At 46.1% G+C, this 23681-nt stretch overlaps 2 protein-coding genes across 2 annotated transcripts; one reads left to right on the top strand and one right to left on the bottom strand.

The window, feature by feature from the left end:
• Nucleotides 1-695: 695 nt before the first annotated feature.
• LOC135995635 (myeloperoxidase-like) lies at nt 696-12921 on the top strand. Its single transcript, XM_065647098.1, has 13 exons — nt 696-792; nt 1383-1479; nt 2322-2497; nt 3111-3234; nt 4615-4744; nt 5580-5780; nt 5871-6186; nt 7349-7509; nt 7895-8147; nt 9552-9722; nt 10568-10805; nt 11325-11542; nt 12881-12921. The coding sequence occupies exons 1-13, from the start codon at nt 696-698 to the stop codon at nt 12919-12921; spliced, it is 2223 nt and encodes a 740-aa protein (XP_065503170.1).
• Nucleotides 12922-15040: 2119 nt separating this feature from the next.
• On the bottom strand, nt 15041-20868 carry LOC135995717 (1-acyl-sn-glycerol-3-phosphate acyltransferase alpha-like). The gene is made up of 6 exons (XM_065647229.1): nt 20684-20868; nt 19246-19379; nt 18631-18806; nt 18252-18347; nt 17671-17743; nt 15041-15251 (listed from the first exon to the last, which is right to left on the bottom strand). Exons 1-6 carry the CDS (start codon nt 20866-20868, stop codon nt 15106-15108), a joined length of 810 nt encoding a protein of 269 aa, XP_065503301.1. The 3' UTR covers nt 15041-15105.
• Nucleotides 20869-23681: the final 2813 nt, after the last annotated feature.

The raw sequence follows: 23681 nt of genomic DNA, 5'->3' as shown, positions 1-23681 counted from the left end.
GCGAAGAATAAGCAGCCCTCAGTCCCTGTGGAGATGGTTGAAGAATTTCCACAGGTTGTAAATGGTCTCCATCCCTGAAGCCTGGACTGTACCTGGCTGTCCCCTCCTCGGCAATTACCCAACCCAGTTTACTGAACATCTCACAACACAAGGATGAACTGGGGGGTTCAGCTGGAGAACAGGAGCTGAGGGGAGACCTTCTGATCTCTGACCTGCCTGAAAGGAGCTTGGAGCCAGGGGGGTCGGGCTCTGCTCCCCAGGAACAAGCGCCAGGAGCAGAGGAAACGGCCTCAAGTTGCGCCAGGGGAGGTTGAGGTTGGATCTGGGGAACAATTTCTTCCCCAAAGGGCTGTGGGGCATTGGAACAGGCTGCCCAGGGCAGTGGTGGAGTCACCATCCCTGGAGGGGCTGGACAGACGGAGATGAGGTTCTCAGGACATGGGGCAGTGCCAGGGGTGGGGGAACAGTTGGACTGGATGATCTTGAGGATCTTTTCCAACCAAAATGATTCTATGATTCTATGTCCCTGTGTCCTGCCAACAGCTGCAGCTCCAGCTCTCCCCAGCCAGAGTCCCACCTACTGACCTGATCAGAGGTGTGCTCTGTTTTTTCCCTAGATTCCAAAATAAATATTCAAACCAAACCTGTCATTGTCTTCCAATGAGCCAGTGAAGCCCTGCCGATTCAGCAGATTTATGTTGAATTTCTCTCTAGGCATAAAATCAAGAATTACTCTCTTAGGATCCATCATCACTCTCTGCTTAGTGGGAGCATTGAACTCCTCAATAACTAGTAAGTTTCTGTTTCTCATTCTGCTGCTATTGTGCATGTAAGGGTGTGGGTCAAAATTCAACCTGAGTTCCTAATTAGATATATCTCCAACACAAAATTGAAATATCCTGTAGATTTATCCATGAACAACGAAGTCAATGCCTAAGAAACTTGAACTGTCTATTTAACCAACAGGTTGTCCAGGCACTGGATCATTTGATGACAGGGAGCCTGTGTCACAGATCGTGTATTCTGTCTCCTATGTGCACGTCCCTTCTTACAGGGAACAATAGCTTCAAAAATAAGGCTGAAAAATAACTCCCTAAAAGCCTCCCACAGCTACCAGAGCCAATTCTGTGAAATGGATAATAATAACAAACTACTACCTGTTTACAATCACGTCTTGTCCTGTGACTTTTAAGACCTCAGCAAGTGAAGCAGATGAGCAAGAGGAGCAGAGATAAAGGTGTCCAGGTGGCACCAAAAACAGCGGGAGCTGCGTGTGGAGCCAACCAGTGCACCTCAGCACCCAGCGATGGGGTGGGATGTGCAGCTCCTGGTGTACATTGCAAAGTATCCTCACTTTTTGCTTTTTCTTCTTTCTTGTTTAGCAGAGGACTCAAAGGTGCTATCAGACTCATCTCTTCTGAGCGTCATCAGTGAAGCCAGGCAGCTGGTAGACACAGCGTATTTACATGCAAGAGAAAGGTGAGACCTTTTTGCATAAGAGCCCCAACACTCCAAGGAAATAGGACTAAATATATGTGTATTTCTTGTGTTTTCCAATGCATTATGGAGATGTCTTCATTCAAGGACTCTTCCTGTTGTAGTTAGAGAGAACCTTTTGCTCAGTTTGGCTGGATCCTGGTGTCCCATCCCCAGGGCCACCCTTCATCACCTGCAGCTATTGCCTCTTCACCTGCACTGCCATGGGCTACTCTCAGAAGTCCATAGTGGTCATGCTGAACACATGTTGAGTCCTCTCCTGGCTGCTGAAGTTCTGCCCTTGTCTGGAGGGACCACAGCCATGCAGATGAGCACCCTGCCACAAATGAGTTTCAGTGGGATTCAAAACCCAGGTGTCCCTCTGTGCGTTGTTCCAAAAGGCTGGTCCCAGAATGTTTTGGAGAGGAGGGTCTCTCCACCCACCCTACAGGAGGTTTTTCATTGTGCAAGGAAGAGCCATGGGACCAGGAAGAGAAGCGACAGGACCAAGACTTTCTCTCTGGTCACAGAATTTATCTCATGACATACTTAATGTAAAATTTCATTCAGTCACTGAACAACTCAGTTTTCCACTGATCTAGCTTTTCACATGATATAACAAAATTTATTGTGACAAGGACGTAATGCAAAGTTGAAATAGGGGATCACAACGATTTGTTTGCCAAAATCTGTCTGCAAGGGTGTGCAAAGCTGACGAGCAGCCAGCTGGTCCTAGGTGAGCAGAGCCTGCCTGGGACCCAGCAGCGCTGTTCTAAGTACACCCAGCCATGACAGAGGAGGTCTGATTTCAGAGAAGACAATTCATGGGACTTTTTTATGTTCAGCTTAAAGAGAAAACTAGAGGAAAAGCTTGCCAACCCAATGGATTTCCTGAAGCACCTAAAGGACCCAGTAGGAAGAACCAGATCTGCAGTCCGTGCTGCTGATTACTTGGAAACTACTTTGCAACTCCTCAAAGAAAAGCTGCATCTCTCTAGGAACTGCAGATTCAATGTTACAGGTAATGTGGTTTAGACCACAATGTCTTACAAACAGCTAAGAATAGAAAATGTACCACAGCAGGATTGTCAGGGAGGAGCTATGCCATAATCCAAACAACTGGTGATAAAACCCATCCCCACAACAGTCCCAAGTTGATAGACTTCAAGCATGCCCAGAGGCAGACCAGACCACCTGGTGTTTCTTTGGCAGTGCCTGTCTCACATTGGCGATGATAAAACCAGCCTAACAATAAGTGTGATAAACATGGGACAAAATGTGCTGAATGCCAGGAGACTCTGACCGCTGAGAACAGGAGCTCATCTTCCACTTCTGGTCCCCACAGGACCTGCCCAGCTCCTACCGCTCTGCATGCTCGTAGTTTTGTTCCCAGCCTAGGGTAAAACATTGCTGGTGATGACATTCCCCATATTCCCCTCGAAAGTCGTTCTGTGCCAACCAAGTTTCCATAGCCCAGGGGTGAGAGTTGATCCACAAAAGGGTTCAAGCACCAAATTAACAATTCAAATCCAGATGTTATAGATCCACAGCTCTGACTCCAACGTTGACCTAGAATATGGAGAAGATAAAATAAGACTAAGAGCAGGTGTTATTTTATATGGTTGCTCTTGCAGACCTACTAGACAGAAAACAGAAGGAGATGATCGCCAGAGAAACTGGCTGTGACTACCAGATTCCCTCCATTAAGTGCCCAGAGCATGACATTTACCGGACCATTGCTGGGGAGTGCAACAACAGGTAGGATTTGCATGTGGACAAGAAGAGTCTTGTACTTTGAGTCAGGACAGATGGCTCAAGGTCTTTCATGTAAGTACCTTTCAACAGGGCAAGAAGAGTGAAATGCTCATTTTAGTGGTGCCTATAATAGATGTTTCGTTTCTACCTGTGCCTGGCAGGAAAAAGATGTCATTTCTTGAAAACTTCAGACTGGAGCCCATTGCTCCATCTGCTGCTTTGGATGAAGGAAGGAACTTCTTGGGCAGGGGGCAGTGAAAGGTTGAGGAAAGCAGATTTTGGGGCTGTGACAGCTGGCCTCTCACTGGGCTTGAGGCTCCTGGAAACCACCCCTCCACTTTCCTGTAGCACAGATAATACTGATTTCTCCAGGCTGGTTCATATGAAAATATTCAGCTGTCAACATATCTGTGTGGCTACTGTTGTGGTGCGTAAGGATGGGAAGTAAATAAGACACTAATCTTTGGCTCTTCTATCTTTGTGTATTGTGTATTCTTAATCTGAAAAAATGAGTTCTTCAGCTTTTTGCACACAGCTTCCCCTGGTTCAAACCTGGGATCATAATACCTTTATTTATTTCCTTTTTAGCTTTTTTTTTTTTTTTTTTTTTTTACCAGAAGGTGGCAAAATTTCTGGGGCAATTGTTCTAGGGCATGCTCTTTTTTCACAGCACACTGCTGTAAATCCTGGGTATACCACCCCTTTTTCAGCACAGGCAGGTTATTGCCCAGGTTTTATGGATTTAAGAGCTTAAGCACAGAAAGTTGATGTGCGCCAGTTGCTATTCAGAAACTGGTTTCCCCAAAATAGCCTGTGTTTCTGTGTCCCTAGGGCCACAGACCATTGGCTCAACCAGTATTCTTGTTCTTCTGAACGAGTGTTGCTGAGTTTACTGATTCAGATTCTTCTGAGCAGTATGAGGCAAGACAACAAGTGGCCAGAGCTGCAGGTTGAAAGGTTCTGTGTTGGACATGAGGAAAAGCCTCCTGAAGGTGCAGCCTTGGCACAGGTCCCCACAGAGATGAGGGATCTTCACTCTTGGAGGCTCCCAGCCCTCAGCTGGACAAAGGCAAGGCCACCCTGATAGCTGGTGATGGCCCTACTGTGAGACTGTGGTTGGGTGTGGAGCAGCAGTGGAGGCAGAAGTGCTACAGAGATTCAAACACTAAATAAAATTAATATAATGGCATGAGGAATCTTAAGGTAAAAAAAAAAAAGTTCACATTTCTCTACAGTAATAATATTGGTATTATTTATTTCTCAGTGTTTTCTGGCTATCAGCTCTGCTAGTGGAGGACTAAAGGGCTGCAAAACATTAGTCTCTACGAGCCTGTTCATTTCTGAAATAATCCTGTGTTTGCTTTCCTCCATGTGATGCTCCAGAAAGCATCCTCATCTGGGCTCCTCGAACCACGCGTTTGCTCGCTGGCTCCCAGCAGTGTACGAGGATGGAGTGTCTGTGCCCAGAGGAGCAAGAGAAGGAAAGCTGTACAATGGATTTCCTCTGCCGCTGGTGAGAACTGCTATTCTTGTCCAGATAACAGCAGTGGACACTGCCCTCACCGCATCCATCAGAAATGAAACAGTGGCAACAGCCAGAGTGTAAATTGCCTGATCTTTTCCTCTAATTTGAGGCTTGTTTTCTACAACTGATCTATGGCTTGGGGTGATATTTTTTGTTGGAGACAGAAATGAGCAAAAATGTTGTGAATACTTCACTAAGCAAAGTGTGAGATAGCATAATATTTTCAGAAGTTCGCATCCCAAGTTTTGATGCAGGCAGCACCACAGTGTGTTCAGATACACCAGGAAGTTTTTACAAACCGTAAAGCTTGGGTGTTCCTCAGACATCTTCTTGACTGTCTGGATGTGTGACTATTCACCAGTTTCAGCCGTAAAAACATTTCCATGAAGCTGGGCTTGGCTGAATGACTGTGAAGTCAAGAGGGTGCTACTTGTCATATCTGCTTTGATAGAGCTGGGGCATGGCATGGGTCTGTTTAATGCCATAATTAACTCTTGAGCTTATATGAGATCATCTTAAGCATGATCTCACAGTGGGTATTATCATAGAATCATAGAATAGTTTGGGCTGGAAGGGACCTTCATCTAGTCCAACCCCTGCCATGAGCAGGGACATCTGCACCAGCTCAGGTTGCTCAGAGCCCCGTCCAGCCTGGCCTGGGATGTCTCCAGGGATGCTTCATCCACCACCTCTCTGGACATCTTGAGCCAGGATCTCACCACCCTCAGTGTAAAAAGTTTCTTCCTCGTGTTGGGCCTGATTATACTGAGAGGTAAATCCATCGTGGTATAGTCACATGCATTTTCATTTTGATTTTCTGCAGGTTCGAAAAGTGTCGAACGAAATTGCTCTCACACCCAACGAGAACATCACTCAAGACCAAGAGCTCTCTCTCATCTTCATGCATTGGGGCCAGTGGGTCGACCATGACATTGACTTGTCCCCCGCCAGCGGCGCAGGAGCGAGCCCAGCGCTTCCCTGCGAGACCGGCTGTGCCTTCAAGTCCCCTTGCTTCCCCATTAAGGTACCTTGACTTTCATTCCATCCCACACTGAGACAGTGAAAACAAAACCACATGATTTTCTGAGGCATCACGTATGTTTGCTTGTTCTAGTTTCCCCCCGATGACCCACGGATGCTGAGGTCAAACTCTTGCATGCCGTTCGTCCAGTCGGCGTCCGTCTGCAACCCCAGGACGTTCACCCGCGAGCAGATCAATGCCATCACCTCGTTCATCGATGCCAGCACCGTGTACGGCAGCGAGGACTCCATGGCAAAGAGTCTTAGAAATCAGACAAACCAGCTGGGTTTGATGGCTGTGAATCAGAATTTTACCGATGCAGGGCTGGAATTATTGCCCTTTGAGAACAAAACGAAAAGTGTTTGTGTTCTCACCAATGAGACCATGAATATCCCCTGTTTTAAGGCAGGTAAGGTGCATTTGCGGGGCAGTTTTCAGTCCATGAATTCAAAGAGGATCATCATGGCCAGATGTCTGATATCTCTGCATACTTTTGTGAGGTGCTGTAAGACATGAAGGGCCCTCCTCCAAATGAAAAAAAGAATAATAATTGAATAATAATTGTTTACTCAAATGTGAAAATTATTTCATTTTAATTTCCAAAAGAGTTACAGCAAATCATCCTCCATTTAAAAAGTATTTTCAAAGGTAGGAGAAATTTTCAATAGAATAACCACCAGTGTTTAAAACTTCTCAGTGACTTTTTTCCCTCCTGCCTAGAATTCACCATTCGGTTTTAAACCAAATCAATACTAACAATTAAATGCTCTTAATCAATTCAGTGAATAACTCTCCCTGACACCACATTCTAAATTTTTCATACTTCAGATATCCCAACCTACACCAGAAGAAAAGTCTAGAAGTTTGTCTGCAATTTAAACAAACTAATTCAAACACAGAAATATTTAAAATAGGAAGTAATCCATCATAGGCACAATATTTTTTAAAAAAAATTATAAATCTAAAGCTTGCCAAGTCAGTCATACATATAAAGGGTCAGAATATAAAGAGTGTTCCCATTGCACATTATTTTCTCAGTCCCTGCACACGAGAAGAGCTCCTTGCAGAGTGGGGAGATGCTCAGCGCTTCTTCCATCGGTTCTCAGAAGGTCTCAGTCCATCCACTCCAGTTTTCTCTCCAGCATCTCTGCTGAAGACACATCCACAGACCTCTCAGAGGTGTTCACAACTTGGGTGAACTGAGGCAAATTTTCAAACCCAAATAATCACAATGCTGATGTAGAAGAAGACTGTGTCCTTGAGGGATGAAAGTAAGGCAGACGTGGGATTTTCACAGAACGAGACATTTACAACTGCTTCACGACCATGTGCAATATGGTTTAACTCGCCAAATGCCTCTTCTCCAATGGTTTTGGCTAAATGGTTTGGACAGAGAGAATGTTTTGTCTGTGCTGGTAAGAAATCTCTGGCACAAATGATGACTGCTAGGAAGCTTAACCTGGCATTACTGCCAGGAACACTGTCAGTTGTTACTCGTCTGTCCTAACACAAGAACCTGCTGCTGAAATAAAAACCAGTTTACAAAATCCCTAAATTATTTTCATTTCTAGGTGATAAACGGGTAACTGAAAACCTGGGACTTTCTGCACTGCACACCATCTTTCTGCGAGAACACAACCGCCTGGTTAGAGAGCTGAAGAAATTAAATCCTCACTGGGATGGAGAAAAGCTTTACCAAGAGAGTCGAAAGATTGTAGCTGCCATAATCCAGGTACTGATCACTGCTGACCATTTATTATCTGCATGCTTAGAAATGGGTTTTCCTCCAGGAAAAGGAAGAAAATAATGTTTTGCAGATCTAGTGGAGTTATTTCTGAGAGCTGAAAACTTTTGAATAAGGATGATCCGAGACAGCATGGGTACCCAGCGCTTTTTTATCCATTATTTTACCAATTTATCAATTATTTATAAAAACTGATAATCTATCATTTTTAATCCGTTATTTATTATATTAAATAATTTTAATATGTTATACCAAACCCATGCCATTGGTACAGCTCTTTTTTCTGAAGATCTTGTGAACTCTCTGCCACTGGACTGAGGTTGAGGTTCATGCTCTGCACTCTGATGGCATTTCTGGTTTTGTGTTTTTCCAGATAATAACATACCGAGATTACCTCCCACTTCTGCTTGGGAAGGAGACCAGCAAGTGGATCCCTTTGTACAGAGGCTACAATGAGAGTGTGGATCCTAGAACCTCAAATGTTTTTACCTTGGCTTTCCGATTCGGTCATACATCAGTACAGCCCTTTGTATCCCGTTTGAATGACAGTTTTCAGCCTTTGGGTTCACTGTCCCATGTCCCTCTTCATTTGACCTTTTGTGCTACATGGAGAATTATAATGGAAGGTAAGAACATGGGAGAGCCAGCAGTCCCGGTCTGGTCCTGAAGCAGACACAGGTGCAGGTCAGCTGGTAAGACACACAAGCCTTGGACTCCAAAAGCTGCGTTTGTTCCATTTCTTTAACTGGCCTCACACAAATCACAGTGCCATTCAGCTTGGAAGATGCTCATGATATGTGTACCCAAGGGGCTGCAGACAAATCGGTGGTCAGCTAAATGTGGGGCAGCAGGACAGAGCTGCAGAATTGTCTCCAAACACAGTCTGACACTGGTTCTGCACTGTACCCAGGCAAAGAAACCCTGCCAAAAATTACGTGCTGTTATACTGTGAGCACTGAATGTTACCAAGCACCAGCTCCTGCAGAAGCAGCTGCTTTGGAGCAGGATTTTGCATCAGAACATACAGTTCTGTAGCTTCTTTTACACAGTTTTTCAGTGTTGTCCTCCTCAATTAATTGCATCATAATTGCATTCATATCCTGAACATGTCAGTAGATAACCAGAATATGTAACTTCTAAAGTCATCGAACATCTCAGTTCAGTGAGACCCAACAGTGTGAGCACTGCGCGTTCACTCACATAGTGCAACTGCTCGTGCTGTCCCAGGAGGCACAAGACTCACAAATGTCAGTCAACCAAAATTTACGTCAGTCCAAGTTATTATATCCCACTGTAATTAGGAGGCATTGCCAGAGGGTGATGCATCCAGCCTAAGTGAGCTAAGGCAGCATTAATTGCTTCCTAGTGGCAGCCGTCTCTCTTAATGACTCTAAAGGGAGTTATGGGATCCTGCTCTTATCTCATCTGAAGTCATTAATCTTTCCAATGGAGACAAATGTTTCTTCTAAAATGAGTTATCCAAAGAATTATGGAAAACACACTGAAATACACAGATGAAGCCAATTTTCCTGTGTTTTACTAATATCGTCTTTTTAATGGCTATGAAAAAGATATTCACAATAGTCATGAATTGATTCTATCACCGCATTTAATGTTTTAATAAATATTTGTCAATTAATAGCTAATTATAAACAAAATCAGTTGCAAAACCTAACACCTTGGACAGAACCCCAGGTATCAGCATATATTGCGGACTGACCGGCTAAGGAGCAGTTCTATGAGAAGGGCCTTGGAGGTCCTGGTGGACAACAAGTGGATTTCGCGCTGTGGAAGAGAAGGCTGAGGGATTATGAGGGGTGAGGAATTTAAAGGGAGGCCTCATCTACTGGCATATGCAGATATGGACATATGCACTAGTGTATCTTGAAATGGAAACAGGGAGATAGGTGAACTCCACACTCCCAGACCAGAAAAGACATCTAAGGCAGCACTGTTTCAGCTGCACAAAAGGGACCATCAAAGCTACAACTTGATACCAAAAGTCTTTTCTTGGTTTGCAACGAATGCAGGTGGCATTGACCCGGTGATCCGGGGCATGGTGGTGGATCACGCAAAACTGGCGAAACAGAATCAACTGCTCATTGAGGAGCTGCAGAACCACCTTTTCGAGCAGACAGAGATAATGGGTCTGGATCTAGCAGCCCTGAACATGCAACGGGGAAGAGACCATGGACTTCCAGGTAAGAAGACACAAGTCACGTGTCCTGTGAACAATTCTCTTTTTCTCTGCTGTTTATAGTAGTTCCATGAAGGTACTAAGCTTTTTCCATACCAATGGGAAGAAACAGTACCTTTATTGGAGGGAGAAGGATGGGTAGACAGTCGAGCTCAGGGAAGAAAAGGTCTCTATATTATAAAGAGCTTTTTCCGAGAGATTTAAGACAAGGACAAAAGGCTTGGAAAGCAAAAATGGTAGCTTGGATAATGTGTTAAAGAGAGGTAGAAACAACAGTGTATTGCAAAGAGAAGGCATGTGTGGTACAGAAGGTATGGACACCAAGTTCAGCTTTCACGTGGGCTGGACAGACCATCCGTGCTTTTCTCTTTGCCCATTAATGCTTATTTTGTGTCTTCAGACAACCCAGAGCTCTGACAGAAGTCTCTTGCACCCACCGGCATGTTTGGCCTCAGGCACTGGAAAAGAACAGGTGCTCTTGGGTTAAGCACAATCAAATGTTGCTTTTTTCTAGGACTTTGATCCTAGAAATTTTGCTTCCCAAAACTGCAAGGACCGCTGCGTTCACCCTCAGCACTAGGTAGCTCTAACCAGCAGGATACAATGAACCTCTAGTCATGTGTGAAGACAACCCAAATTGTTAGTTTAATGTGTGCATACAACAAAGATCTTGGAAAACATGGCATTTGTTGTGACTGCCTCTACCTAGACAATAATGTCTTCCAGATACTCTAATCCCATGAGAAGAAGCAGACATTGTTCATGGGCCAAGGGGTCTATTTAGCTCCTGAGCCCAGGCAGACAATGTTGAGACACAGGTCCTGATTGGTGCTGTTTCTGCTTTTGCAGGTTACAATGCCTGGAGGCGCTTCTGTGGGCTCTCTCAGCCTCAAAATGTAGAAGAATTCTCTGAGGTGCTAGGCAATTCCAAAATGGCCAAGAAGTTCATGGACTTGTATGGGACACCAGAAAATATTGACATCTGGATTGGGGCAATCTCAGAGCCCTTTGTTGCCCAGGGCAGAGTTGGACCTCTCCTGGCCTGCATCATTGGCACCCAGTTCAGGAACCTGCGTGATGGGGACAGGTATGTAGATCTGGGAGCAAACCTTCCCCAAGGCATTAAGGGAAAAAATGCTGACATTTCATGTGGCACACTAGTCCAGCCCATCTCCAACATGCCAGTGAGTGCTCCCAGCAAGGCCCACACCTTGATTTTAGCCCCAGTTGTCAAAGGGCTCTTTTTTTGAGTTCATTCCAACAGACGCATGTGGTTGGGGTTCACCAGCTCCAGGCCATGGGTGATCTGCAGTAGTCACTGCCTGAGGTGACATTTGCTCTCAGGGTGCAGAAGGGGAGGATCAGTCACTGCCTTCAGCAGCCGGGCCATGCTGCGTGGAAGAGGCAGGATCTCTGCACATGAGTCACAGCATCCAGACCTGGCCGCACCTGGAGAAAACTATTTCCAAAGAGGTGTTCCTGCTACCTAAGGTATCAAGGTGGATCTGAGCAGAGACTTATCTTGGCCAGATTCCCATCTTGACAAGTAACTAGCATGACACACCTTCAAGTAGACTGTAAGATGCTTCTGAAAATGTCATTACAGGTTCTGGTGGGAAAACCCAGGAGTTTTCACTCCACAGCAGTTGCATGCACTGAGAAAAATCTCACTGTCAAGGGTGATTTGTGACAATACTCACATCAAAAAGATACCCAGAAATGTGTTCAAGGTCAACAGTTACCCTGAGCACTTCGTTGACTGCCAGGAGATTGAAGCACTTGACCTCTCACCCTGGAAAGATGAGCCTGAGAGCAGCACAAAAGGTACGTTGTTGTCTGTGGTCTGACAAAAATAATAGATCTCCTACAAGGTCAGACTCTCGTGCACCTAAAGAAATAAAAGAATTAAGGTCGTCACAGTGACTCTGCCCCCAAAAAGACCTCGACCATCCACCTAGTCCCACTCAGACACCACTGGAGGCAGACGCACTGTTGGCCCCGTCTCCTTGCAATCCATCACCTTCATCATCCCTTAGTAGCCTGCCGCTTCTTCCTCGACTAGACGGGAAATCCCTGAAAATCCAATCTGTTCTGGTCCTTGTGAACATGTCCTTCTCTAAGCACCTTATTCCAGGACAACTGGAGTCTTCCTTCACAGAAAGAGTGTGCATGAAGAAAACAACTGGAATTAGCTAACCTGCTCCAAATTCTGACTTTGAGGCTCCAAGCCCCTGCTCTCCTCTTGCCTCCCCTAAAGCTTCAAAGAATTTTAACATATATCTGGAGTTGTTCTGAGACTGTCTAGCCTGACACATCAGTAGTTTAATAAGCATAGTCAGCAATTACGATGTGCTACATCCTGAAAGACAGTAAAACATGTCCTCATATATGACATTAGGAACTATCCGTGTCCTCCTACTGACATATTTTTGGCATGGGCTCTCCCACTTGGCAATAGTGTAGAGAAAAGACAGGTGTGCCTTGAGAAATGTGGACTTGGTTGAATTTTTCCTTCTGGCAACCCATTTAGAGATTATCGCAATACCTGGGAATCACCCGCTCTGTCCTTCTGTAAGATACAGACCACAAAGCATCTTCACGCAGTTCCTGTACTGGGTTTGTGTTTGATTAACTGTGGTTTAAGAAAGATACTTACACTTGATATAAAGTCTAAATTATGGTGATTTCACCCCATTCTTTAGGAACAGAGTCCAGCTGATGCTTGCCTTCTCTCTAAGCAATAGAGGCTTCCTGATTTCTTTTATTAACTTAGTCTTACAGTCATTAAAATTTGCTGAGTTGCTTCCTGTGGCTCTTTTATCACCAGTCTGGGAGGAAGCTGAACTGTGTTTGCAAACCCCAGAGACAGTGACATCCCAGGATGTTAAAAAGCAACTGCTGAAAGTGTCACCTTTTCAAGTGCCAAGAAACTGCCCACAAAGGGCTCATCCAAAGGGTTGTCTGATGTTAGGTCACCGGCGGTGCAAGGCTGGAAGCACCACAGTTTCTCAGAGGTACAAGGATACAGGGATGACCTGGTACTCAGTTACCCATTAACCAGTGACTCTTTCAAACTATGAAGTCAAACAAAAATGTGGGGAGAAATATTGTGCCCAGGAAAAACTTTCTGTCTCTCAGTGGCTTTTTCTGCTTCATTGACAGTTTCTAATCCTGCCCATCAGACCAGCGTTGGAAACTCCTAATGGTGGCACTGAGCTGCTCTGAGAAACCGCATCATGCTCAGCTGACTAAACCTGGGCATCTGATTTCCAGAGAGGAGCTCAAGACTCCATCTATTGTTTTATTTGCTGTACTGTGATTTTTATATCATTCATTCGTAAAAGTTTCCATTAATGTAACTCTTTGTTGATGACGTTTTATTGTCATGTTCAGAGGTTTGCAAGACTTGGTTAGGTAGTGGATGCTTTCTGACTCTCTAAAGGCAAAATCAAGAGAGATTTTTCACTTCCAGTTCTCGAAGGGGTGTCAAATCTGGAAGCTGGGGTGCTTGCATTTAAAAATCAAATTCCTTACCCTTTGTACTTGCTCAGAAATTAGCAGGTTTGTGTACTTTTTATCGAAACCTTCCTTATCTCCTTGTTTTGCACAAGCGTGTAAACTGTATGGGGTGTCTCTAATTAGCAGTGAGTTTTTCAGTCTTTGAAAACACTAGAGAATGACAGCTGCACCTTGAAGCCTAGAGACATCTTTTATTTAAATCCTATAGTGCACACATATGTTAGGGTGTGCTGGACATTAATAAAATACATTGTATGCACTCATCTACATTTGGCATCAATTCTGGTGTGTCAAATATCTGTCCAAAACATTATTTGGCTATGGTTCATAGCTAAACATATCGGCATAAAAAAGCCATAAACTGGCTGGCATGTAAAGCACAAGCATTAGGGCTAAAAATTAATCATCTGACTGGAATGATCACTCGCAAATTCGTATTAAGTAAATAAAAACCAAAAACGTATGTCACATTAAGTTTCCATCTCTCCTTGGCAGAGCTGGGAGGGAAGGAGGGGACTGGGAGCAAGAAGGTGGCAGCCTAAGGTAGTCAAGCTTCTGGATGGAGTAGGCAACTCTCTGATGAGGTGTAATGGAGAAGATGCTTGGTAAGTCATGCCCATCTCAGCCCAGTACCCTGTGCCCATGGCCCAGGGGATGCAGGACACCCACGGGGCTGCCAGGGGTGAGCGATGGAGCTTGGGGACTGTGCTGCTCCGTGAGCGTGGAGCTGTGGTGACCCTGGGCAGAGGAAGGCAAGACACCATCCTCTGACACAGAGAAGACAGGGCAAAACCAAGCAGTATTCAGAAATCAGGAGCTGCAGCTCCCAGAGTGTATTTGGGCTGAAAAATGTATAGGTTGTATTAAAGATCATGAGATCATCAGGGCACGGCAAGGATTTTAAGCAACATATTTCTGCTGTTCGCCTCTGGTTTCTGAGTCTCCAGGCATGCTCCCCTCACACTTTCAAGATCTGCCCAACCACTGAAAGCAAAATCTTGCTTTGCTTAAAAGGAAGGCTAGGAAAAATGAAGAAACCATGAATCCCTGCAAACACATGTAAGGTCTTTAATTCCTCGCTCCCAAAGTTGCCTTGGCCTTTCCCTCTTGTGGCAGAGGTACCTCACAAGTCCACTCCATGGAAAGAGGAGACAGTGCTTTCTCCTGAATGTGCTTCCAGAGGAACATGGAAACCCTCAAACCCCAGGACAGCCACTTCCCAAGGCAGGATGACCACAGGCCTGGGGATGAATGCCTCCACCTTGTTGGTTTGGAATAGGAAAAAGTGATTATAGATGCTCACAGGAGGGTCTGCTACTGCCTAAGGTCCAACTGGAGACAAGTTCTCAGGGTTAAGATTATGAAGAAATGTCCAGCTACCCACCACAGGTCTGTCCAGGTAGGTGGCATAGTTCTCTGCAAGGAACATGGCAACAATTTCAATGCCTCCACTTACAAAGTTTTCTTCCTCTGTGAATGTTTTCCCTGTCTCTGGTATGACAAGTTTGCGATCTGGCCACTAGTGACAGACCCCAGGGAATGGCAGGAAGATGTGCCAGGGGAGGGGCAGTTGGACACGAGGAAAAGGTTCTTCACCCAGAGGTGCTGGACATGGAACAGGCTCCCCAGGGAGGTGTCACGGCCCCAACCTGACAGTGTTCAAGAAGAGACTGGACAACGTCCTCAGACACACGGGGTGACCTGTGGGGTGTCCTGTGCAGGGACAGGAGCTGGACTCCGTGATCCTGGTGGGTCCCTTTCAGCTCAGGACATTTATAATTCTATGATAATCTATGGTTGTCGCTGCTTCCAGACCTCCCTGTGGTTGCCGTGCCCTCCCCGCCAGCTGGAGCTGGAAGGCAGGATCACTAATGGGAAGCCTTGTTCGTCATTCCTGATATCTCCTGATAGGTGGTGAGCATGGAGTCACGGATCTGCTCGGTGATCTTGGGAACATCGTCTGGGCCCAGGCCAAGGGTCTCCACTTTTGGCAGGATCTGGATGGTGCTTTTCCCTGAAAGAGTCAGAAAGGAGGGTCAGAGGCGAAGGAAGGAAATATGTGAGAGGTGTAGAAGAGCAAGAGAAGACAAAGCAGAGGGATCGGTACAAACAAAGGAACGAGACAGAAATGAAGGGAAATGCCCTCTTTCACACCAACAGCTGTGCAGTAACACAGCCGTGTCCCAGATGCACACACCAAAACCCAAGCCAGACTTTTACCATCCCCAGAGACCACAAAAATCATAAATACAGAAACAGGTGATTCTCTCCCCAAATACATCCAATGCAATGATTCATATCGAATAAGTTTTCACAGTGGAAAAACCTCGGGGTCTGTCTGAATCATGGCAGAGAGAATGAGTTGTCTGTAATACAAGCATCCAAACTGGCCGTGCCCTGATCTACGCACACCAAATTCAGCGGAATCCTTCCTTCCAGAAACATGCTTTGGGATGAGAGAAATTTCACCCAATATTCCATGTTTGGTCAAGGTGTGCCATTCTCCTGTTGGAAACCATCTGAGCAATGGCCTGGCGTAAACAGGAAGAATATACTGAGAGCTCTCATCATGCTCTTCTGCTCTTGCACCCAGTGGCCCTTGTTCTGGCCAGCAGAGACAAGACACTGACTGCACAGACACCCAGCTGAGGATCTGTGGAGTGTCTGGGTTATTTTTAAACTTTCTTGCATGCCTTTACACACGTTATGGGAAATGAGATCCAGAAATGTTGCTAGCAGAGCCAGGGAGGCAAGGCAGAAGCATGGAGAAGAGCTCCACAAAAGAAGAGAACATGCTCCCTGCCTGCACACTGTGCATCCAAAGCTAGGCCTGGTATCTCAGGAGTCTACCATGCTTTACTTGGTCATACAGAACAAGCTGAGTGATGACAAGGCTGTGCTGAAAAGGTTGGTTTCTTGGGGTACAAAAGACTTCCAGCAAGCACCAGACTTCCTCCATGCATGACAGCGTGCACACACTGGACATGAAGTTGGGCTTTCTAGAAGCTCATCAGCACTCCCAGAGCTGATGGACGTGGCAAGCTGTTCTGACTTGAGGATCAGCGTGTTCAACATGCAGAATTCTTGGCCACGTGTAGCACATATTCAGAATCATCCCTGGGAAAACTTGCAGTTGGAAAAAGTGAGGAGGTACAGGAAAAGTTAACTGTGGTTTTTTTTTTCTCCATCAGTGAAGGTCCTACCTGTTCAACTGGAATCTGGAAAAGAGCTGAGAGGCTGGCTGACCACAAACTACCAGTGAGGTTATTAATTAAGGCAAGTGTACACACAACTGCAAATAGTTTTTCCTGAAAAGCTCAGGGAGGTTGTGGAACCTCCTTCCATGGAGTTACTCCAGATGTGGCTGGATAAGGCACAGAATAAACTCATCTGTCTTTAGACCTGGTCTTGCCTAAAGCAAAAGGTTCAGCTGCTCCAGAGATACTTCCCCACTATATTGTTCTCTGATTTCCCAGAGGAGTTCTCTGTCTTGATTGCTTGATTGAGCAAGGACATGATGGGGAAGGAGCGGGTTAGTACGGCAGGATTGGCATCCCTGCTCATGCTCCCACGACTCCCACATGGGGGAATGCTTCCAGGACCAAAAGGCTTTGGTGCGTGGCCACCAGAGACAGGATAGACCCAGCAGATGAAAGATGGGTAGAAAGAGAAAATTCAGTGTTTAACATTTGCACCAACTCTCTCTTCCAGGTGTCTGCCAGCAAGGAATGATTATACTCAGGTACAAACAAAGGGAGGAATGAGAGTTTCAGATGCAGGGCTGGTCTGGGGAGGTGGGATGTGGCAGAAAACCATTTTGGGGTGGGAGTCAGGGTGCAGGAACAGGGTGTGTTACTTTTCTCTGTTGGAGAATGTTCTGCATTTTCCTTCTGAAGCTCATAACTTACATTTTTTTTCCCCCATAACATTTTATCAGTGACCAGCAGAAATTCTTGTCACCAAAAATGGATAAAACATGGAAAGAACAGGGTAACTGGGAGGAGACACACTCTCAGCATGACTTTTTTTGAAATATCCATGTTTGGTTTTGGTCCCCAACTGTCCATGCACCTGCAGATCCAATGACAAGCATGGTGGCGCCAGGGGCAGGACCTGCCCCAGCAATCTGCTGCTTCTCCAGGTTCCCTCATACAGGTGTTGGACAAGCTGTGAGAATGGTCTAGACTGTGCTTTTGCCAAGAAAGACTGGACCCAGATTATCCTTGAGGTCCCTTCCAACCTGGTATTCTATGACTGAAATCCAAGGGGAGAGGCAAAAGTGATACCTGAAATCCCCCCATTCACTCCCCTCCCAAGAAGACAAAAACTGCCATTGTCTGGCTGCTGTTTCCACATCTCACGTGGTCCTCTGCCCACCCACATCCTGGCTCCCTCCAAGGTCCAATCTCACACCAGTGCCCAGCCATCCTCACCTGGTGTAAACCTCTTCTCCTTCTGGTTGTAGAAATCGTGGTAGGAAGAGATCACTGCAGGAATAATGGGGACCTGGAGGGGAGGCAGTCTACAGTGAATCTCCAAATTTCCCTATTCCTCCCCCAAAACATATTTGGTGTTCTTAGGTCAATCCTGCACCTTGCTGATAATTATCCCAGTCAGCTTCATAGTAGGCACTCAGAGGGATATTTACATCATTTAACCGTATCACCCAATGTTCTCGCTGTTGCTTTTTGCACTTTCATCTCTGTATTTAGGTCAACAATGCATGGATTGTCAAATTAGTACGTACAGAGTCCTGTTCAGCAGAAACTGCCCCCCTGCCAGCATGTCCAGGGCTCTTGTCAAGGTCCCCCCACTTTTTTCCCAAGCTGAATCATGAAGGTTTTTCCACCTGTCCCAGAAACAGAACCTTCCTGTGTCATCTGCGGGCTCCTGCTGGGCTCTCAGCTGCGTGTTTGATCCAAAGGGAAGCCACCAGAAGACACATAGCCCTGGTTGCTGGTGGACCATGGTTGGCAAATTGCATCTCAAGGAGCAGGGGGAAGGTGGCTCTCACCTGGGCTTTCACGGCCAGATGGAAGGTCCCACGTTTGAAGGGCAACATGGAACCACCATGACTGCGAGTTCCTTCAGGGAAGATCAAGACACAGAACTGCAAGAGAGAGAAGACATTGAGATAAAGGGACGTCCAGTTACTATTCTAAACCACTGTGAGGGTGTACTCCCCTGGGACTATATGTGTCTGCTCCTGACTATGCTGAAACATCAACTTCCTCCACTTGAAGCACTTTACAGACAGACAATACATCGAACCCACCAGAGATGCTCCTACCCAGTTCTGCCCAGTACCCAGCCGAGAGACAAAGATCCCTTTCAAACCACATCAAGGTTCATGTTTTCCAGTGGCTCCTCACCAAAGAATGCTCCCCACTCACATTTTCTTTGTGCAGGGAGTGTGCCACCTCTGTCAAGGTAGCGATAGATTCTTCCCTTTTCTTGAGGTCAATGAAAATGTGTCCTGAAAGCCAGCATGCTAAGCCAAAAGTGCCCATGTACAAGACTTCCTTCTTTGCAACAGGCACACAGTGATGTGGTAATATCTCCGCCACCACTGGAAGGGGACAACAAGGACAGAACAAGTTGTCATCTGTACTCCAGATTCTGGCCTACGGCCCCCTGCTCTGCGAGATGTCTGCAGTTCTTACCCAGCTTCGTAGGATCAGAAACATGTTAGAAAGGGATTCTGGGTGTCTTGAGACCAACCACCCACTTAGAGGAGAACTATTGCTGACACTAAATGAGAGCAACTATGACACGGCTGTGGTCAACTGACACGCTCATCTCCATTCTCTTGGAAAGGATGAAGATGATTTAGCTTGAAAATACCTATTGGGCTCTAATACCCTGGAGAACAGCCCTGGCTTGGGGGTAGCTGGTAATGGACTGTGCAGCAGCCAGTCCTGCCCCTCTGCCTGTGGTATTTGGGATTTTGCACTACCCTCCCCTACAGACAACTGGGTCCAGGAGCAGGAGACAGGGTCACCACATACTCATAAAGTCAAGAGAACTCTGGTGATTCAACATGAGGACGAAAGGCTTCTTAGTCCTGAGGTTCTCCTTGCCCTTCACCACTATCTTGAGGCCAAAGGTGTATTTGAGTGGTAGGAGTGCCATGCGCCAAAACCTGGAAAAGGGGAGCAGATGTAAATCAAAGAAATGTTGAAATTGGGTAAAGGTACCAAACGCCACTCTTCTAAACCAGGCCATCCCACAGACTGCTCCTGCAGAGTAGCCTCTTTCTCCGCACTCCTAGATTAGACCCATGCCTCGAAGTAGAGCAACTAGTACATCTCTTCAGCTCATCACTTCATTAGTGAAGACAAATACACCTAGCAGGTTTTCTTCAAGCCAGGCTGGACCAATGGCCAAGCAACTTCAGCTGCAGCAGTTCTGTGGATCAGCAAAATATTAGATAATGCCCAAATTCATAGTGCATCTCTTTGTGCTCTAATTCCCTGCCCGCCTTGCTGAATCATGAACACAGGCTGCCATAAACATGCCATGCACCCAACTCCACTATTTCCTGCGCTGTGGAAAGATGATTTTGTCTCTGGGTGACATTAGAGTACAATTCTGGTAGCCATATTTTAACAGATACTGGAAAAATAAAGAATAAAAGTCAGGCACAAAAATTAAGAAGAAAATTTCTTAAAGTGAAAGGCCGATGCTTAGTTAAGAGACATGAACTCCCACTGCAGCATACGAGAGTGAAGTAGCAAATCCTGCCTCTGCAGCACTTCAGGAGGCCACAAGCACAATGCTGTCACGTAGCAGAGTTGGCTTCTATCCCCCACTCAACGCACACCCCAAGTTACTAATTCCTGCAGTGGTTAATCACATGTGCACAACCAGCTGTGCAGCCTCTGTGTAAGTCTGGCAGCTTGTTGCAGAGGCAGGAACAGATGGAGATAAGAGATGTGCAGCAAGGGGATGGGCTCAGAGACTGCCAGATCTGGGGCACTGGGCTGTAATCGCAGTGATGAGGACACCAGTGACAATGCAGACACCAGTGACAATGCAGGCACCAGCACTGCACCCTGGTAGTGTCTGCTTGTGCCCATTCAGGTGGGCACAGGCTCAGGATAAAGTTGAGAAAGAGAAAAACACCTGCAGAGGCTTTCTCAGCACAACTCGGAAGGGGCATGAGCAGCCATGTGGAGGAGGGAAATGCAGCTCTGAAGACCGTATAGGAGAGTTTTACTAAAAACAGCAAGTCACTTTTTTACATCCTTTCCTTCCATCATTCTATCAACTCAAATACAATCCTGCAACCCACATCCCTTCTCTGAAGTACAGAACCTGTCAACTCTCCACATCAATACATAACTCATTCCTACCCACTGCAGCACAGCTCCCAGGACCCTCCAAAACAGAGCATGAGTTGACTCTATCAATGCCCAGGGCAGAAAGAAGCCACATAAAACTTACTTGATATTTTCCACGTTACGTCCATGAGGAATACTCATCATAATAACCAGAATGCTGAGGGTGAAGAGACACGACTTATAGAAGTTCATCTTGAAGAAGTATCTGAATGCAGGATTCACCTGGTAAAGGACTAGAAACATGATGAACAGACAAGTAAATGGGTAGTGAAGGAGCAACAGCTCCATCCTTCCAGCCCGGAGTCAATGAGCAGAGTGTTGCACAGAGCAGTAAATGGGTCACGAGCACCCGATGTTGTGGAGCAGAGCTTAGATTTGCTTCATCAGCTACACGTGGGTGGCATGAAGCTGGAATGAGATTCGGGACCAATGATGTTTCAGAAAGGCTATGTTCACAGCTCAGAGCCAAACTAACCATGGAAAGCCGGTTTAGCAAGGGCTCCCCGGCTGCACTGTGTACAGGAGCTGGCAGGCAAGCAGGGCAAATACGCAATAGCAAGGTTGTGTGCAGGGGTGTGTGGCTCTGGGCCGGTGGAGCAATGGCTGCTTGGAGACACAGCCCTGATTCAGGGACCCTGAGCACAGGAACCCTGAGAACTTCCAAGAAAATCTTTAACGGGAGGGAGCAGGATGGGTTGGACAGCACAGACGCCATGGCCATCCCATTCTCTGTACAAGTGTTGAGCTTCACCAAGAAGTGAGCTGACTGCAAGATGCCCAGGAAATCAGAAATTAGTGTGATGGAGGAAAGAGAAAAAACAGTGATCCTATCAGCCATATCCTGCTCACACATTTAGGCACCAGAGGGACCAAGCTGGGCAAGCAGACATTCCTTAAATAGAGTGGGAAAAGTGGCAAAACTGCCGTGTGTCTAGACAAAAAGATAAACAAAGCAAGAGCATTCCTGATGTTTTCCTGGTCAGAGGCAGATGCATGTTTAGACAGCATCCGGATACCTAAGAAGAAAATCAGGAAAACACAAGTATAACCTGGGAATGCTCCAGTTTCATTTCACCTCCTAAAAACACTGCAAGAAATGGATCTTTGCAACAAGTACAATGACTAGGCTGGAAAAGAAAAGCTTCATATTTCATCATCTGCACAACAGGCCTTGCCCAAGCAGCTAGCACTTAAGAGGAGTAACAATATTAAATTCTAGCCAGGACCGAAAGCTCCATCATCTTTGAAAGGTCATGGAGAACGGAAGAGGTGTCTGAGGACTGGAGGAAAGCCAGCGTCACTCCAGATGTCAAAAAGGGCAAGAAGGAGACAGGAAACTACAGGCCAGTCAGCCTCACCTCCATCCCTGGAAAGGTGATGGAACAGCTCATTCTGGACATCATCTCAAAGCATGTGGAGGAAAAGAAGGTTATCAGGAGTAGTGAACATGGATTCACCAAGAGGAAATCATGTTTGACCAACCTGACAACCTTCTATGATGGTATGACTGGCTGGATAGGTGAGGGGAGAGCAGTGGACGCTGTCTGCCTTGACTTCAGCAAGGCTTTTGGCACCGTCCCTCACAACATCCTCATAGGCAAGCTCAGGAAGTGCCGCTGGATAAATGCACGGTGAGATGGATCGAGAACTGGCTGGATGGCAGAGCCCAGAGGGTTGTGATCAACAGTGCACAGTCTGGTTTAGGCCTGTTATCAGTGGCGTTCCCAGGGGTCAGTACTGGGTCCAGTCCTGTTCAACCTGTTCATCAATGACCTGGATGAAGAGGCTGAGTGCACCCTCAGCAAGTTTGCTGGTACCAAACCGGGAGGAAAGGCTGACACACCAGAGGCTGCGCTGCCGTCCAGCGAGACCTGGACAGGCTGGAGAGTTGAGTGGAGAGGAACCTCAAGAAGTTCAACAAGTGCAGGGTCGTGCACCTGGGGAGGAACAACCCCAGGCACCAGCGCAGGTTGGGGGCTGACCTGCTGGAAAGCAGCATTGTGGAGAAGAACCTTGGAGTCTTGTTGGGCAACAGTTTAATCATGAGCCAACCCACTCCTAGGGCAAGCTTGCATGCTTTCTTCCTTCTAAACGTGTCCAGGATTATGTTTGTCAGCCTACGCAGCCCCAGCATCACTCCCCAACCCTGGCCAGGTGCTGGCAGAAGTCGATGTCTGTGCCTCTTCTTTTTCTCTGAGGATCTCATGGCCACTCTTCCCATTTTGGGGGTGATAAGGAGGAGATTATTGTTGAGTGTTTGTTGGAACTAAATCCTGTGCTGGTCCCTTTCTCTGAGGAATGTTTCCCATTGCCACATGACACAGGAGTGTGGGTCAGTGACTTCAGCAAGAAATACCTTATTTCATTAAGAATATACAGGTTCTTGAATCTGCTTTGTCCAATATCCTCATACAAAACCTACCACCATCCTCACCTCACATTATTGCACCTTTTTCAAAGTGCAAGGAACATTCTTGCCACAGCTCAGAATTGCAATTTATTGACTGATAATAGTAACACAGCAAACTACAGAGGAAGAAGAAAGGGAGTTTGATCCCTTTCAAGAAAAGATATCGAGGGGACATAGTTGGAGTATGACTAGATTAGCTTTTACTTTCTTGTACGTTAAGACTGTTCTTTGCCAGGACAGATCCTGGCAGCTCCACAGCCCAGGGCTCATGCCAGGCTGCAGGAAGAGTCTGACACAGGTTTCTGTCACACCCAATGGTGCCTCGGACATTCTGGACTAAGGGCAAAAAATTATGAGAAAACAGCTTTATTTGATGTGGACACTTTCTTCATTCCATATTTAAGCAAAACCTGAAACGGCATTTAAACAAGCCTATTTGGGGCGCATGACAGCTATTGCTGCTTCACTCAAAGGCACCATGAAATTAGTAGATTTTCTCTGGAAACTGATGTACATTTAAAAAAACCCCACAAAACAAACAAACAAACAAACCCCCAAACCACAAAAAACCCCAAAAACCAACCAAACAAAAACCCCAAAAAACACACACACACAAAAAACCCCAAACAAACAAAAAGGGAGAGCAAGAATAAGCACTCATTCCAATTCCATTCCAGTGCTCTTTCTGTGT

Source organism: Caloenas nicobarica, chromosome 17, assembly GCF_036013445.1.
Source record: "Caloenas nicobarica isolate bCalNic1 chromosome 17, bCalNic1.hap1, whole genome shotgun sequence".
In the NCBI taxonomy this organism is placed as follows: domain Eukaryota; kingdom Metazoa; phylum Chordata; class Aves; order Columbiformes; family Columbidae; genus Caloenas; species Caloenas nicobarica.
This window is presented reverse-complemented; position numbering and strand designations above follow the sequence as displayed.

What these genes read in the sequence shown, in the direction of transcription:
- LOC135995635 (XM_065647098.1), top strand. Translation starts at nt 696, where the DNA reads ATGTTGAATTTCTCTCTAGGCATAAAATCAAGAATTACTCTCTTAGGA. An exon ending in TATCCCCTGTTTTAAGGCAG is followed by an intron (nt 6,187 to 7,348) that starts GTAAGGTGCATT and finishes TTTCATTTCTAG; the next exon opens with GTGATAAACGGGTAACTGAA. An exon ending in ATGGAGAATTATAATGGAAG is followed by an intron (nt 8,148 to 9,551) that starts GTAAGAACATGG and finishes CAACGAATGCAG; the next exon opens with GTGGCATTGACCCGGTGATC.
- LOC135995717 (XM_065647229.1), bottom strand. Translation starts at nt 20,868, where the DNA reads ATGGAGCTGTTGCTCCTTCACTACCCATTTACTTGTCTGTTCATCATG. An exon ending in ATCTGGCCGTGAAAGCCCAG is followed by an intron (nt 17,744 to 18,251) that starts GTGAGAGCCACC and finishes CCTCCCCTCCAG; the next exon opens with GTCCCCATTATTCCTGCAGT. An exon ending in GGAGAAGAGGTTTACACCAG is followed by an intron (nt 15,252 to 17,670) that starts GTGAGGATGGCT and finishes TGACTCTTTCAG; the next exon opens with GGAAAAGCACCATCCAGATC.